Source organism: Pistacia vera, unplaced genomic scaffold, assembly GCF_008641045.1.
Source record: "Pistacia vera cultivar Batoury unplaced genomic scaffold, PisVer_v2 Contig468, whole genome shotgun sequence".
In the NCBI taxonomy this organism is placed as follows: Eukaryota; Viridiplantae; Streptophyta; class Magnoliopsida; order Sapindales; family Anacardiaceae; genus Pistacia; species Pistacia vera.
Window position 1 is genome coordinate 417,326 of NW_022196299.1, and position 16,107 is coordinate 433,432.

Consider the following 16,107-nt stretch of genomic DNA (forward strand, 5'->3'; position numbering starts at 1 on the left):
GGAAATTTTTAACGTTAGATAAATCCCTTATTAAAGAAAAAAAAAAAAAAGTTCAGAGTTGGTGTTGGTGCCACTGATTTGATGTAAAATCATGGCGATGAGGTGGCAGGGTATGAGATTAAAAAATAAAAAAGGAGGATAAAACGTAAAGGTGTGAGCATCTACATGTAAAAAAGTTTCCAAATGAAATGATATGATATGGGTTTGAGAAAATAATAATAATCAACACAACAGCACATGCTCCTCAATCACAGAGTCATACAACATCAAATGCCGATGTTTTCGCCTTTAAATTCTCGGGAAAATCTAACTCTCAAATGACTTAAATGCCCCTCTATTGAATTGTGAGTTTTTGCCAAATCCTATGCCTTTGTTGTGGGAGCCAGAGAGTGGGGACTAATACCATGAGCTTCAATTTGGCTTCACTGCTGCTGGGACAGCTTAATTATTATTATTATTATTATTATCTTATTGTTTCTGCTCAATTTGAAAGGAGCATTAAATCTTTATTTAAAATCATAAAGTAGGTAAATCTCGAATTTTGATTCTTACATGTATAAGAAGATTTGACTATATTAATATAACATTATTTGTAACAAAAATAATATACTAAAGACTTAATAATTATTTATTTTCTCTTATTCAAATGATAAACCCTTTAACCATTAAAAATTAATCGTTATCCAAAAATATTGTATTTGAAAGAAGAGGTAATTACTAGGTTTACCTAATTATTTATTTATTTTTAAAAAAAAACTGAATTTCATTTAAAAAATTTTAGGTATAGATGTTTTGAAAATTTTAATGTATGAATCAAATATGAATACTCAAATCTTTTATTTTTGATTTTAGAGTTTATGAAATTAATAAAAATTGATTATTTGAGAAATACTATTCTATTTTTTTAATTACTTTTAAACCCCTTAAGTTTATTAATTAATTAAAAACCCCCTAAAAAAATATTTAAAAATTAACAAAAACACCCCCACTCACCCATAGTTGCTAGATTCCGACAACCACTGTCGGTAATTGTCGGAATCTGTCACAACGGCATACAAACGATCGGAAATGGTCAGTAATTCACCGATCTGATTTTTTTCGATCAGATCCACATTAGATCTGGTCGAAAAAGGCCAGATCTTGCCGCCAGCAACGACCAAAGAAAGAGTCATTGTTGATCGACAACGACAGCCAAATCTGGCCTTTTATGACTGTTGAAGGACAGATTTGGCCTTTTCCGACCAGATCAGCTATGGATCTAGCCGAAAAAGACCATATCGATGCACGACCGACTAGATTTGACCAGTTTGCATCATAAAGCCATTTTTCGGCTAGATTCTGACGGTGGTGGCCGGAATCTGGCATTGTGGGTGGATAGGGGTTTTTTTGTCATTTTACAAAAAATTTATATATTGGAGTGTTTAGTTAAATTGGCAAACCTAAAGGGTTTTTGGTAAATTTTTAAATTTTACCTCGTAATACTCACCTTATTCAACTAACCAATATTATTCTTAAAATCCTATCCAAAATAACATAACAAACGGAGCCATGACTATTAAGAGGCTGGTCGAGAGTTATTTTGTTTTGTTGTTAACTAATATAAGATTTTGCAAATTTTTCAAAATCAATAATAATTACTATTGGTTATATATGTGATAATCTGAATACCTCTATTTTCTTAATTATTTTAAAATTAGTTGGTAATCTTAATTTTGTTACAGTTTTACCCTTAACTCTTAAATTAAATTTTTTTGGACAGTAATACCTTTATTTTAAAAACAATTTACAAGCCACCCAAAAAGACTGTCGACAGCCAACCACCACTGTCAGCCAAAGTCGTTGGAACAACGCACGATCGACCGGATTCGACCGACGGTGGTCAAAAACGACCGCATGACCATGGAACCAGGTTTTTTTGGCCGAATCTGGACTTTTTCCTCTACGCAATCGTCGATATTAAGCCCAATCTGGGCTGATTCCGGCATCACCATCGGCCCCAACCACCACCACCTTACTTCTCTCATTTCCTCTTCAAATCCCACCAAACCCCATCATCGAAGCTGCCCTCAATCATCAACAAAGCCCATTGCTTTTTCGTGCGATTTCTCTTTTTCTCAATGCTTTTTCGATCGCGTTTTCCACCAAAAATCACCCCCACTTGCACCGATCGACTCCTTTCACCTCCTCTTCAAAACCCCTTAAAGAACATCTTCATTGCACTTCTCGATCAATGACTCGCGGTGGTTTAGACAGCCAACAATGGCTTGAGTGGGTGAGGGTGTTTTTGTCAAAAATCAAACTTTTATGTGACTGAATGTTTTAACAAAATCTCAAATGTAGGAGGTTAAAAAAATAGTTCAAAAATAATAATATATTAATATTTAAAAAAGAGAGTAATTTAGTAATCTATAAACATAACCACCAATTTATTTCTCCCAACCAAACATATCAATATAACATACTCACCAATTTATTTTAACCTACTAAACACATTTCGCTACATTCCCAATAATCTTCAAAGTAATTTATCTTTTCATTAATATAATATTCCCCATTATACAACACTCCTTAAACCAAACACACCCTCAGGTTTAAATCTAAGTCAAAATCAAAACCTTCATAAACTACACCCTTTTTCATTCCTACTTGATTCACCCATAATAGAGTAGTACTAATGGCAAAATTTATTAGAAAAAAAAAAAAACCACAACGTCTAATGATGTAGAGATTAAAGAGAAGAATAATAATAAAAAAAAATTCGGTCAGGTGGTGGGCTATGAAGGGGGTGAAGAATAGGGGACCAGTGGAATCGCGGGCATAATTCAGAAAATATTATTGGTCTCTGTGATGCTTGAGAAATATGCAAATCCTCAAAGCTGTGTAGTGGGTTTGGTTTGGACTGGGGATTCATGTACCTTTCTTAATCAACTAAGGAACATCTATACGCAACCGAGCATCCATAATAGTAGCGTATAGTGGATGATTTGAACAACTGTTCGAGGATATAATGGATTTGGGCCCAGCAGGCCCGCTCCCGGGCTTTATGGTCTTCTGTTGGGGTTTGCAGATTTGGTAACTGAGATGTTTGTTTCAATGCATGCCACAAACGATATTTGCTCTAATTTCGATGTCGTGACACGCGACAAAAGTTATAAATTTGCAGATGTTGGCAAACTTGTCAAGGTTTAACAGATATCAGGATTGCATTAGACAACGTAAGCACATTAGATTACATGTAAACACAATGGCAAAATCAATGGGTTCTAATTTCACATAAAAGGGTATGTGCTAGAGGTGATTTTGCACTGTCTAAAACCCGCAGGTTTGGATGCTTAAGTTTAGTTAAAAATAAGCTATTAACTCCGGTGACAACTGACAACAATCCTCTTTTTTAAGCCTTTGGAATTATGATCATTTATTTCATGCACATCAAAACGGAAATGGCATGCAGAAACTGTGATCTTCTTTCTCATCCAATTCAAAATGTACTTGAAGCAACCGAGGAAGGCTACATAATGCATCTACGTACTTACCATATGGTTAACTAGGATAAATATGCCCAGGCTCCAAACAACTCTCTGCCAGCAACGATGTCACAGTAGATCCGTCCGCTCTATACTCAACATTCCTGAACATCTGCAAACAATAAGAAATCATCCATTCCGATTACAAAGTCACATCGCAATCACAAAAATGTAATATAAAGAGGTGATAAATTGTCTGTCATGGCAAATTGGCAAACTTGATACATCCAAAGAATTTCAAAAGCTGACAAAATGATCACCTTGGTGCTAACAAACTTCTCAGTTCCAGAAACATTTCGCAGGCACAGAATTACATCAAGGAATAGGTAATTTAATCATCATCATCATTTTGCATTTCCACATTTCTACAAACTATCACATTGATTTTCGCCATATGTTTAACAGCTCTTAAGTTGGTCCCGAATATTTTAGTTCATGACCAACCAGGAAGACTAGTCAAAGAGAAGCCACATCTAAAGCATACCTAAGGGGAAGTTAAGACCAGCTTCAGTGTCTACCAGTTATCATTGCACATCTGATAATAAAATTAACTCCCACAACAGAATTTAGTTAAATTTAAGGGAGTTTGATCCAAAGTGTAAACATAAAAATTTCAAACTTTGCGAGATATGGTTCACACTAGAAGGGAACCTGCCAGTTCCTGATACAAGTACTAATGAGCTTTACCAGATGAAAAAAGCGCATGTATACAAAAGTCAAATATGAAAGAATACACAAAAACATAATATTCAATATTCATTCAACAGATGCCACTCTTCTCTTATCTTCTCCTTTTTGGTGACACCAGGAAACTTCTCTTTAAGGGAGCAAATATAGTTTCTTACTCATCTATCATTTGTATCAAGATCTAATTTAATCTCCTATTTCTCTACTCATTTCTGTTTCCTAGTCCAAAAGAGAGAGAGAGAGGGAGAGAAGAAAAATATTGAGAAAAAAAAAAAAACAGTAGCAAAAAAGAGGTAACCATCAGCACATTATGAATATCTAAGATGGGTTGCAGCAGGTGGCAGGTTTTTAATTTCAGTAGTCAGCATTTGAGAGCAGATTTTTACCTCTACACAGGTGAGGTAGGAGTTATGAGTATATTATAATAATTGACCTGCATAATTTTGTATTTAACTAATCTAATAGTTGCAGAGAGATAAAAGTTTTTGTCACCTTTGTCATTGAAATTAGCAGAGTGATTGGAAACAAACGAAAAATTTTCAACCAAGCCGCAACCAATGGGCATGTTAGGTGGTCTGGATTTGGGAGTAGAGCAGCCACCACTTTGGTTCAGCTGCTCATTTGAGATCTCATCTCCAATCAAATGGTTGAAATAGACATCCAAACCAGCAGATGAAGGCATTGGTACTTTTCTCTTGTTCTTGAACCTTCACCTAACAAGGGTATGAGAAACATATAGGAAAGCAAAATAGCTGTTTTTAAAGCTATAAGATTGTCAGAAACAGCTTATAATTAAGTGAAGATACCTGTCTTTCCGCTTTTCACGGTATCTTTGCACTGATGCTTTTCTGCTGGTTGGGCCATCTGGAAGTAACTCAAGATGGAATAAATTAATAAGGTGAGACAGAAGTTCCAAAATGCAGAAACAAAACGTAAATATTTTAAGGCTAATAGTTCAAAAGTTGAATAAGAAAGCGTCTACCGAAATAGATAAACCGTTAATGTAAAAAAGTATTGATCATTCAAAATTTCTGTTATATTTTCCAAGACGATACAACTTAATTATTATTATTATTTTTTTTAAAAAGGGCTTTCTTAATAGAGAGCAAAAAGAATAAAAAGAAATCTTGTGAGACTGTACCAAGAGTTGCTAAAAGTGTTCACAACTGGTCTCCTGAATCAATAAATAAAAGAGCAAAAACAAAAGAACATAGATGATCTAAACAGAGCATGATGACAAAGTGCTGATCAAGTATTGAGTGGACAATGCCACCAATCAAATGAACAAGAAATTAAAGAGATGTCTTATAGAAGTGTTTACCGTGGCTGTCTTCGCAAGAAATGTAACTTTCTTCCCGGGGAAGCTGACAGTTTTCTGCCACTTTCACTGCAAAGAAAACCAAGCATGTTAACACAAGATTATCCTACTACAATAGCCACAACATAAAATATAGCGTTCTCATCTGAGGATCAAAAGCCCCTTACAGTGTATATATATTAAGTAAACAAAGATAATGAAAACCCCAGACCCTGCCACCAAATCTACCTGTTTGTAAAGTTGGGAAGTTCAACACTGGAGAACTTGGGCCAACTTTGATACCTGTAGGCTGCAAGTGGCATGGACCAGACCATAGTGCTGAATTTCCCTCTGATGGTGCTACTGGGAGTGGGCTTGAAGCAAGCTGCATTATTGCTTGTGCCTGAAATTCACTTAATAACATTAGATAGCCAATTCATGATGACACATATTGCATGTTTGACAAGAAAAAGATCAGCTTCATAACCTTATCACCAGGCATGTCATCATAGACATTCACCTTTCCACCGTAAAAGATTGTCATCTGTCCTACCGGCTCACTTGCTGCAATTGTGGTTCTGGGATTTAAAGGAATTTTTAGTTTTGAAACTTCAACAAGTAATCAAAAACCTTTGTAAAACCTGTTTGCTCTTCCTAAGAAGACATTGCAAATGATCATCCAGATCTATACCAAACACTAATGCAGAGATGCAAGGTGATTGAAGTTGCAATAGGAATAAAAAGCAAATTGAATAAGGTAACCACGCACAGAAACTTAAAAATATATAAATAAATTGAAGGAATCATAAAGAATCGGGTTGAACCATATAAGGATCTTAAAAGAAAAAATCTTAATTCCCGTGACCATTAAAAGACACTGTTAACCACATTTAATTCTGGCAAAACTATAAGCTTGCTACAATTAGGAACGCATATTTTCTTTTTAAGTCTTAAACTTGAACATCTAAAATTTAAACAAGAAAGTTACAAGACTTTTCTACTCCTAAACCATTAGCCACACCAGTATCCTGGCATAATAGGATCCAGCAATCATGACGCATTTTGATTCCACTCATCTTGCAAGTTTTTCTATATTTCTTGATGGACCTCTTTTCTAAGGATGGCCATCAAAGAGTAGTAAAAGGTGAAATACAACAAGACTGCATTTCCACTACATATTTACAGCTGCACTGGTTTGATCTAATTTCAAATATCCTTCATATGTCAAACTTTTTTAAAAGATTCAAAGAACCTCCTTTCTCCAACAAGAATGATCGAACAGAACCGTTATCTTCATAAGAAACAAGAACTCATATTTTGCATAGATCTTCGTGAGACACTTTATCTTTACTTATGTCAACTCTGTTTCATGGGCTCTTGATAGGATTCATGAAAGTCCACTCTGGCCTCTTCTATCAAATGGTAATACTGGAATTACAAAATACGACTAATCTGATTCAAACAATTGTGAATAATCATAGCAACCTATATGTAATATGCGTATAGAACACTCAACTATAAGAGTGATTTAAACATGTGAGCACGCTTTAACACACATCCACATTTGTGATAAGCTTAGACTTAATTCGCTGACACAACTTGACCAGCATTCCCACCAAATAAAAGTTGAGAATTGAATCTACGCACCAAAAATAAACAAATCCCCAAACAAACGCAACTGTAACCTCACAAAAATAGAGCCAACTAAAATCCTCCAATTTTAAAGTTACTCATATTACAAAAAAGTAAGTTTAAAATTAAATTCAAGAAAGCACACTATTAAAAGTATTTTTGTGGAGGAAAACCTAGAAGAAACAGAATCCTTGTCCGCAGCCAGTTGGCCGGAAGGATTAACCGGAATATCGGGCTTCGGGGGATCCTGACGCCGGTACGGAACCGGTTCACTCGTTTCCTTAACTGAAACAACAGGATTTGAAGGGACCTACAAAAATATAATTATGTTTTAATTTTAAAAATAAAAAATGATTACAGTAAAGGTCCTCGAATTTAGTTTATTTTATAAAATAAATGAACTAACAACAAATTAGCACCATTATAAAATAACAAAAGTGGTAGTAGAGAAAAAGAGAAGCGCACACTGTAGAGCTTCTTTCGCGCCTCTGTGGCCTCTGAATCCGTCGTCGTTTCAAAGAGCGTTTTGAGAGAGATCACTTGCTGGATCGCCTGCGATTTGTTCCACGACGGCCTCCTCATGCCTGTACACAAACACACACACACAAAAAACACTGAAAAGGTAACTAAAAGCTCACTCAAAGTACTACTGCATCTTCACAAAAATGTGAAGATTTTATGTAAAGATGCAAGTGAACTAACCTTTCTCTTTGAGATATCGGCGGCAATCTTCACGAGTGAGCTGAGAAATGTCTTCTTCAGTGAGTTGGTTGAGAGGCTTGTCAAGAAGTGACCGGGAAACCGTCTCTCCCGGTGACATGTTGTACAATTTCCAGTCACCGATCAATCACCTCCTCCGAATCGCAGAAAGAAGATCGACGCGCTCTTTAGTCTTTACACTTTCTGCTGATTTCTTTTGGTCACCATTTTGGTAAAACTGACGCCTTTTGGAGAATTTCAGGAAGGCAAGAGTGTGACTGCGCGAATTAGTGAAAGCGAGGATATGAGGGATTTTTGTTTGGGAAGATGTGTTCGTTTTTACCAACTTTCTCTTATAATTCTCAAATTCTGAAATATCAGTAATAATTGGTCAGATTTTATCTAAAAAATTATAATTGATTAATTATGAATTACCACATCCGAATTACAGAAAAAAATTTGTAAAAAGGGGACGTGGTGCAGCATTACTCTTGTTTGCGGCGTCTCAGCTTTGATTTTAGGATTTTTTTTATTTTTATTTAAATAAATAAGTTTAAATATGCTGAATGGCAAGTTGCCACCCCAGGTCGCCACGTTATCGCTTCTCTCTTGAATTATTCTCATTAAATAATATCTAATTTGAGAAAAATATTTAATTTTTGTGAGTGGACGCGCGTTGGAGCGTGAAGGGTTGAGAGTGAAAGCAGCGGGTGGATTATGAGGTGAGAGACAAATCGTGGTACGGACGATAAGGATGGGACCTACATTGATGAAATTTTGGATAGCCCTCTGTGGCCACGTGTCCGAAAACCCACGTGTCGCCCATGTATAGTGGACAAATGAGAGGACCACGTTGCGGGTTCTTTTTTGTTTCACTTTTTTCAAGGCTAACTTGAAAAATTGAGATTCGCCTACGACTTATCCTGAGAACCAGGACCACGTTAGAGCACCGTCCAAATTTTGCTCAAACCAAACAGTAATACGCTAAATTTGGAGAGATATTATTCGTCTACGTTACGTCATCTGTATTTCTTATTTTTTAATTTATATTTATATTAATTTAATTATTATTTATATTAATATTAATATAAATTTTGCTCAAGAGTCAAGACCACGTTAGAGCATCGTTCAAATTTTGCTCAAACCAAATAGTATTACGCTAAATTTGGTGTGATATTATTAGTCTATAATGTATATCATGTCATCTTTATTTTTTATTTATATTAATTTAATTATTATAAATTAATTAATATATACAAAATAATTAATATTATTAAGAATTAATTGAAAAAAAGAGAGAGAATATTTTAAACAATAATGTACTATTCCTACAATGCATTGGAAATGCAATAGTAAAAACTCATTATAAATTTTCAAGTGCTTTCAACGTTATATAAAGGACTACTTAAGTTACAGTGATGGATCAATAAAATTTCATTCTTTCTAAATTTTCTCCCAAACACTCTAGATTTTCTTTCTGGTTTTCTATCAAACACTTACATATATAACTTACGTATATAAAATTAGATGCTGACTACACCCAAAACACTATTCTGATCCAAGTATATGAGCCATACCACGGGAAACAGATACTAAATTCAAACATATATAATGATCCGTAAATAAGGGATTAAAATGAAAGAAACAAAGGATACATTAAAGAAAGGACCAGGGCAAAGAGGAAAAGACTAATAATGTCTAATGAGGAATCGATTTGTAGCTACGCTGTGGCACCTTCTTAAAGGTAGCCCACGCAAGATCAAAATACAGTGGAAATTGCGCAACAGCGAAGAAAGTAACGGGCAAACATGTCACTGCATAGACGGGGAGTGCAGCAAATTTCAACTTATCTTTGAGAACAAAAAAATGGCCCGCACAGAAAGATATGAGCATCGAAGCTATGGAAACGAACAACGAAGTTAAGCCAATCAGGAGCTTTCTGGGCAAATCTTCACCAAAATCTTTCTCTTGGTACCTTGACGTTAGTATTGACAAGAACATGATCACTGCATTGACCGAGAAGCAGAGGGCAACGAGTGATGAGATGGCAAACACGTTGAATGCCGGCTGGTTTTCGAGGGTTGGTATTCCGCTATCAGGCTTGACGCCTCCTGGTACGGTGGCTGATGTTGCAAAAGCAACCGTGGCAATGAGTGCAGCCACGACGGAGCATGACTCTGAGGTGTTCATTAGCCATTCGCCCCCAGCTTTGACGAGATCGCTATGCGTTTCGGTGAAGATATCTTTTGGAGTCTTGTTGTCCTTGTTGTAACGAACAAAGAAGTGGAATGGCATAGAGTCTTTAACAAACTGCAAACATTAATTTCATGGGACGATCAAGAATCTGGCTAACTATCACAAAATTGATAAAAAAAAAAAAAATGATTGAAATTTGCTCCAAAAATACTTATATTGGACGGTCTTGCTACCCTACTTTGCTAACGTGATAAAACCGTCTAATAATATAATGATATGTATTACTACATCAACAAAGTGAAGTAGTGAGACTGTCCAGTATATATAAGTTTTTCTCAATTTGGTCATACCTCATACCACTTGAGTTCCCATTGCATTTGTAAAGCGGCCCCTGGAATAAGCCAGGGCTTATGATCTCCTAGTGTTGCAGCGAGGTGCAGTGCACTATTCCCTTTATTGTCAACTTTACGGAAGACGCTCTCTTTCATGGTGCTTATTTTGAGTAAGAGCTGATACACGTGGGGTTGCCTGTTCTCCACAGCTAACAGCACTATATTCTTTCTGTCCGTGTTCATGTCTTGGATTGCCACTGGGTATTTTTCTAGGATTTTCTGCACCATTTCAGTGATTCCATTCTTAGCTGCGATTAATATAGGAGTTTCCTTCTTTGACGTCATCCCTGTATGGATATCCTGCTTCCTGTTATCCACTGACAATAACACTTTTTCATCCGTGTTTGTGGCTAGGATTGCCACTGGGAATTTTTTTAAGAAATTCTGCACTTTTTCAGAAAGATCATTCTTTGCTGGTGGTTCCTCCTTTGATATCATCCCTGCATGGATACCACCACGTATAAGTTAAAAAAAAAAAAAAAAAAAAAAAACAGATTGTATCATTTTCCAATAGTTACCTTCTTCAACCTTTGATTTTCCCTTCTCGTTTTCCTTGTCCTTATTATGGTTAGGGTCTGATGAAAAACTGGAAATTGGAGGTACTGAACCCGGATGATCTGGTGTAGGAGCCTTTGCAAGTAACTCCAAATCAATTGATGAGAATTCAGGTATTGATCCCGGCGAGGGTTGTGTTCCATCGTCTTCATAGTCGAATGAGGCATCTAGGACTAGAAGTTCATTCATAATCTGAACAGACCATATGTGTTTCTCTTTCTTCTCTCGTGTCTTCTTTATCCTTTTCGATCCTAATTTGATACCGTGCATTTATATGAATATAAAGTATAATATATAGAAAGGTACAGAGATCAGAAGGTAGTAGATATCGGCATACCTAATCCGAGGATAACTAGCATTGCTTTGGATACAAGCTTCACGAACTCAAAGCAGTTCTTATAATTGGGAGGAAATAATAGATGACCTTGAGCTCCACCAATGCCTGATGCTTTAGAAACATGGATGATATAAGGATATATATTGAAAAATCTTCAAATGAAACACTGTTTCTAGTAAGAATTCAACACTAATATTTAAGTAAAAAAAAAAAAAATTCTATTTTTATTTAGATTTATGTATAGTATATAGTATATTGTAACTTGTAAATAGTTAATAATTCCCAGCTTTAAGCAGCTGAGTGATATTGAGTGTAAAGAGAAAGATTTCCTTTGTTACTAGAATATAGATAAGCTCATAAATGCATCTTACAAACCCCACGTAGTACTTGAGTTGGTTGCATAATGATTTCAATTAAAATTAAGAAACAATCATTCCTTTATAGGAAACGGCTGTTATGAGTAAAGGAATGGTTGTTTTTTGGATGAGAAACAACCATCTTTGGATGAGGAATGACCATTCCAGTTAGAGGAACGACAATTTTATGATTAAATAGCCTCCCTTCCTACGGAATGGCTATTTCTGAAATGACCATTATATGATGAACGATCGTTTATCTCTAAGGAATGGATGTTTCTTATATGATGAATGATCGTTTATCTCTAAAGAACAACTACTTATGTCTAATCAAAGTTGTGAGTTCGACGTGATAATGTCAACTTAAGTGTCACATTGAATTTGTGAGAGAAAGTTTATGAGATTTATTTTTTAGTGTAATATTACTAAATGAATGAGAAGATTGAATGAAGCATTCAAAGAAGAAACCGTGATAAAGAAAAGCAGAAGCTGACTTGAGTCAACCACTTAAGATATAAACAATCAAAACGGCAGCGTATTAGATAAGGACAGCATCATAATTTCACTCCTCTCCTTCTTTTGACTTTTATCGTCAACAAGTCTAACATGAGCTACAAACCGAAAAGAAAATGAAGTCGAACCGAAAAGTAAAATAGAATACCTTTTGAGTTTCCTTGAGGATCCTCTGTATCTCCAGCTGGTGGCGCTTCTGGTTCTGCCTCTTTTCTTCTTGGGAAAATGGCTGAAAATTAATGAAAATTCTAGTGAGTAGGTCCATATTATAATCAAACAAAACGATCAGTTAGCCTAAATGTGATGATATTCATGAGCTAAAAGATTTGATTGCTGTTATAAATTGTAATTACAAAAAAAAAAAAGGTTTGATCGATTTGATCACTTACCTACTTTTACCATTTCTTTAGGAGACAATGATGCTACAGCAGTTTGGTAGTTTTCCGGGAAGCTGAATTTCTTGTTATCAGCTGATGTGTCGACTCAGTTGGGGCTTGAAATGGCTTCACCGAACCTCCTTAAGCCTTTCAACGAATGTGCCTTTCAAAATAAATAAAATAAAATAATTTTGCGCTGGCGGTGGGTACTGCAATATCTATAATGCATTACCTCGCAACCAAACTGGCATCGAGATTGCAAGGCCTCCCACTTGGGAGGTCTGAATTACAGACGCTCCCTGGCGTTGGGGCATCATGTTCCCGACCATGATGCCCTCAACGTTTTTTCTAGCGCTTATTATTAGAATTGGCTTCCTCGACTGCCGGCCTCCTCGTCAGAGTCGATCTTTCTAGTGGTGATAGTGAACTTACAGTGATATATAATTTGGTTGAACGTCCGAGGGCTACCGCTTCTGAAGGCGGAAGGTTTGGTTGCTAGGATATGAAGAGGGGTCAATCCTTGTTCGTTGACATAGTTTGCCAAGCTTTATACAGATGAAATATTGAAATGCCAATCTACATATCAAAGCAATAATAAAATAAAATCAGGTTGAATAAGTAATATTTGCATGGTAGAATTATTCGTTCATATATTATATTATATATATATTATAGTTCTGTACAACCGAAGTAGTCTCCGAGATGGCAGAGTGAAGAATAGTATGCGCCGTCGTTTTTTCTGCAGTACTCATAGCCTGAGCTATTTGGATTAGAAATAATAATAGAATGGAGTCGAAGGAAGGCTTCTTTGTGACATAGAGAGCGCCAAGAGAAAGGAGTCTCACCGTCATGGTACAGAGCACCAATCACTCTATGATAGTCCTTGTTCGCCCAAGCTATGCATTCGCACATCTTTGCACTCCCCAGCGAAGCTGCAATATGAAGAGGGGTGTTCCCTCTGTCATCTTCAACTGCCAATGCTGGAAATCTTGCTTCAGCCTTGTCTATTTTTGAAGCTGCATTCTTATGATGATCAGCTATTGTTGATTCATCCGTTTTGGTTGGTGTTTAATATAATATCCACAAGCTTTGCAACCTTTTGTTCTTGGACATCAGAAACAGCGATGTGTATGCTGTCTGCCCTGACTTGGTGATCTTCTCCATGTGAAACTTGGATCCCTCTGGTATATGTCAATAACGTCATCCCACTTACTTCCTGGCACATCTGAACAATTCTTTCTTTATCATATCATTTTCGGCATTGGTGAACCCATTACTGCTCTTACAGACTTTAAATTAAAGAGCTACGAAGATAAGAAGAAAGAATTACAATATTGATTTGAAGTAGCAGCTGCCAAGTACTAGCGAGTATCATTTTTATTCTACAATCTTAGTACTGTGCAATTGGAAAAAAAAATTAAAAATAAAAAAAAATAAAAAGATAAAAAAATAAAGATAAAGATAAAAAGAAGATTTTTGGTATATTTAAAAATTTGTGACTGAATAATATATTAAAAAAAAAGGATAATATAACTCTTGGTTTGACAGTTCAGGAGATTTGCTTCATCTTTTGAGTTTCTAGGTTAAATCTTGAAGTCATCTGTCCATCTACCATAATAACATTATGGCTTATCTGTCCTTTTAAGTTTGTAGAGTGTTCTAAGTGTATAAGTTAGCTACACCCTTGTTACAAAAAAAAAAAAAAAAAGAAAAGATATATAATAACATTTCGGTTCTCTGTCCTTTGGGTTTATAGGATATTCAATAGCCCTTTTTTGCTTATCTATCCTTTGGGCTTGTAAGGTGTTCAATAACCCCAATGTGATTTGAGGTGCACGCAAGCTTGTTGAACACCCCCTCAGAAAAAAAAAAAAAAAAAAGCATAATATAAAGGGTTAGTGGCCAAGATTTTTGGTATTGACCCAGTATTAACTTGAGCTTGAAGCTAGTTATGTTCCATAATGTGAATCATGCTTGCATATATAATGAAGCTTTTCAATCTTTTTCAGATAGATTGTAATCTCTCTTTCGAAAAGAAAGCCATGTGGTATATTAACTTTAACATACATAAATATTAAAAATACAGAAACTAAATTACATATCTTTATTATTACAGAGAAGCCTTGTAAGAGTCAAAAAGGTATTTTTTCTTTCCTGCAATGCAATACACTTTACTTTATCAACTATTGTTCAAATTTGACACACACACACACATATATAGGCTTTAATAATCTCCTCTTCACCTTTGACCCACCAAAAGAAGACCTATTGCTCTTTGTTTTTTAAGGCAAAAAAGAAAGGTAACATATCCATCTTTCCAAGTTTCAAGCTGGCAGATAACATCATAGAGAAATTACCCATCTCAATACTTATAAGAAAAAAAAAAAAAAATTAAAATTTAGCAATATGTTAATGAAATTACTTAAATTTTAAATAAACTTTTACCCTTATAAAACCCATAATCGAGCCAATAGCTTCCACTAGGCCGATTCCAACCTTGGCCACCATATATAGGAGACCTTTACTAGCCTTGTCTCACGCGCAAGGCCAATGCCCTCATCGTAGTCGTGTAGCCAATCACCTCTTCGAAGCTACATGAGACCAGATCCAGCTTCACCATAATTGAGGGTAGATCTCAGAAAAAATTTGGTGGGGGAAAGGAAAAAAGGGGAATAGGAGAAGGGAGAAGACGAGAAAAAAAACCCTGAGAGATTGACCTAGCGATCAAGGCGGTTTTTTCCCTTCCTTGAGTTTTCGGATTCAAATCTTGGGACCACCTACCACGATAACAGTTGTGTTTACTTAATTCTTTGGGCTTATAGAGTGTTTAATGGCACCTCGAAGATTAGTTAAGGTGCGAGTAAGCTGGCCTAAACACCTTGGTTAACACACACAAAAAAAAAAAGGGGGGGGGGGGGGAAGAAAAAATATTATACATTGAGTTTTTATAAAAAATTCCCTTTGGAGACACAAATTGGAAAATAAAAAATATCTATCTATTAATTAACTTTAATGCAAAAACTAATGAAATGAGAGTTAGGTCCCATTTTAGAAACCAACGGGTTTATTTTAAATCACGAAATGTTTGAGGGTTTATAAATTACACCTAAATATTTTGTATATTTAGAAGTTACAAAAATTCATTCTCCCAAAGATTTCCGAAGCTAAAATATAGTAAAATCTCTCTATAGTGATACTCTATATAGGAATAAACTGTACATAATCATAAAAAAATATATTCCTAATTTGGAATAGTTATAAATAAGAACAAACTTCATATTGTAATAAGTTATAATTTTTTTAATTCCCGTCTTAAGGAAAGTTGCCTCCACATAGTAATAATTATTTGTATATTGCAAAAAAAAAAATATGTTATGTTACATTAAAGGTTTATGATGAAACAAAATATTTATCTAAAGTTGTTTACGACAATTATTTATGCTTTAAAGGTGTTACCAAATCTTCTAACTTGCGGGTATATAATAATTCGCTAGCATGGACATCTTCTTGTTGAAGCCAAAATATTTCTAGCTTTTCAAGCA

The 16,107-nt window shown here is 35.3% G+C and overlaps 2 protein-coding genes across 3 annotated transcripts; both read right to left on the minus strand.

Moving 5' to 3' along the window:
• Positions 1–3,320: 3,320 nt before the first annotated feature.
• LOC116145850 (protein TIFY 4B-like) lies at positions 3,321–8,094 on the minus strand. Of its 2 annotated transcripts, XM_031431280.1 has the most exons (9): positions 7,843–8,094; positions 7,606–7,724; positions 7,314–7,450; positions 5,996–6,086; positions 5,758–5,911; positions 5,533–5,598; positions 5,018–5,075; positions 4,704–4,918; positions 3,321–3,636 (listed from the first exon to the last, which is right to left on the minus strand). In XM_031431280.1, the coding sequence occupies exons 1-9, from the start codon at positions 7,958–7,960 to the stop codon at positions 3,620–3,622; spliced, it is 975 nt and encodes a 324-aa protein (XP_031287140.1). In that variant the 5' UTR covers positions 7,961–8,094; the 3' UTR covers positions 3,321–3,619. The 2 variants fall into 2 exon arrangements, with proteins under 2 accessions (XP_031287140.1, XP_031287141.1); XM_031431281.1 differs by lacking the exon at positions 3,321–3,636 and having other exon boundaries at positions 4,782–4,924.
• Positions 8,095–9,427: 1,333 nt separating this feature from the next.
• On the minus strand, positions 9,428–12,590 carry LOC116145835. The gene is made up of 6 exons (XM_031431267.1): positions 12,578–12,590; positions 12,337–12,417; positions 11,320–11,430; positions 10,946–11,233; positions 10,386–10,867; positions 9,428–10,149 (listed from the first exon to the last, which is right to left on the minus strand). The coding sequence occupies exons 1-6, from the start codon at positions 12,588–12,590 to the stop codon at positions 9,538–9,540; spliced, it is 1,587 nt and encodes a 528-aa protein (XP_031287127.1). The 3' UTR covers positions 9,428–9,537.
• Positions 12,591–16,107: the final 3,517 nt, after the last annotated feature.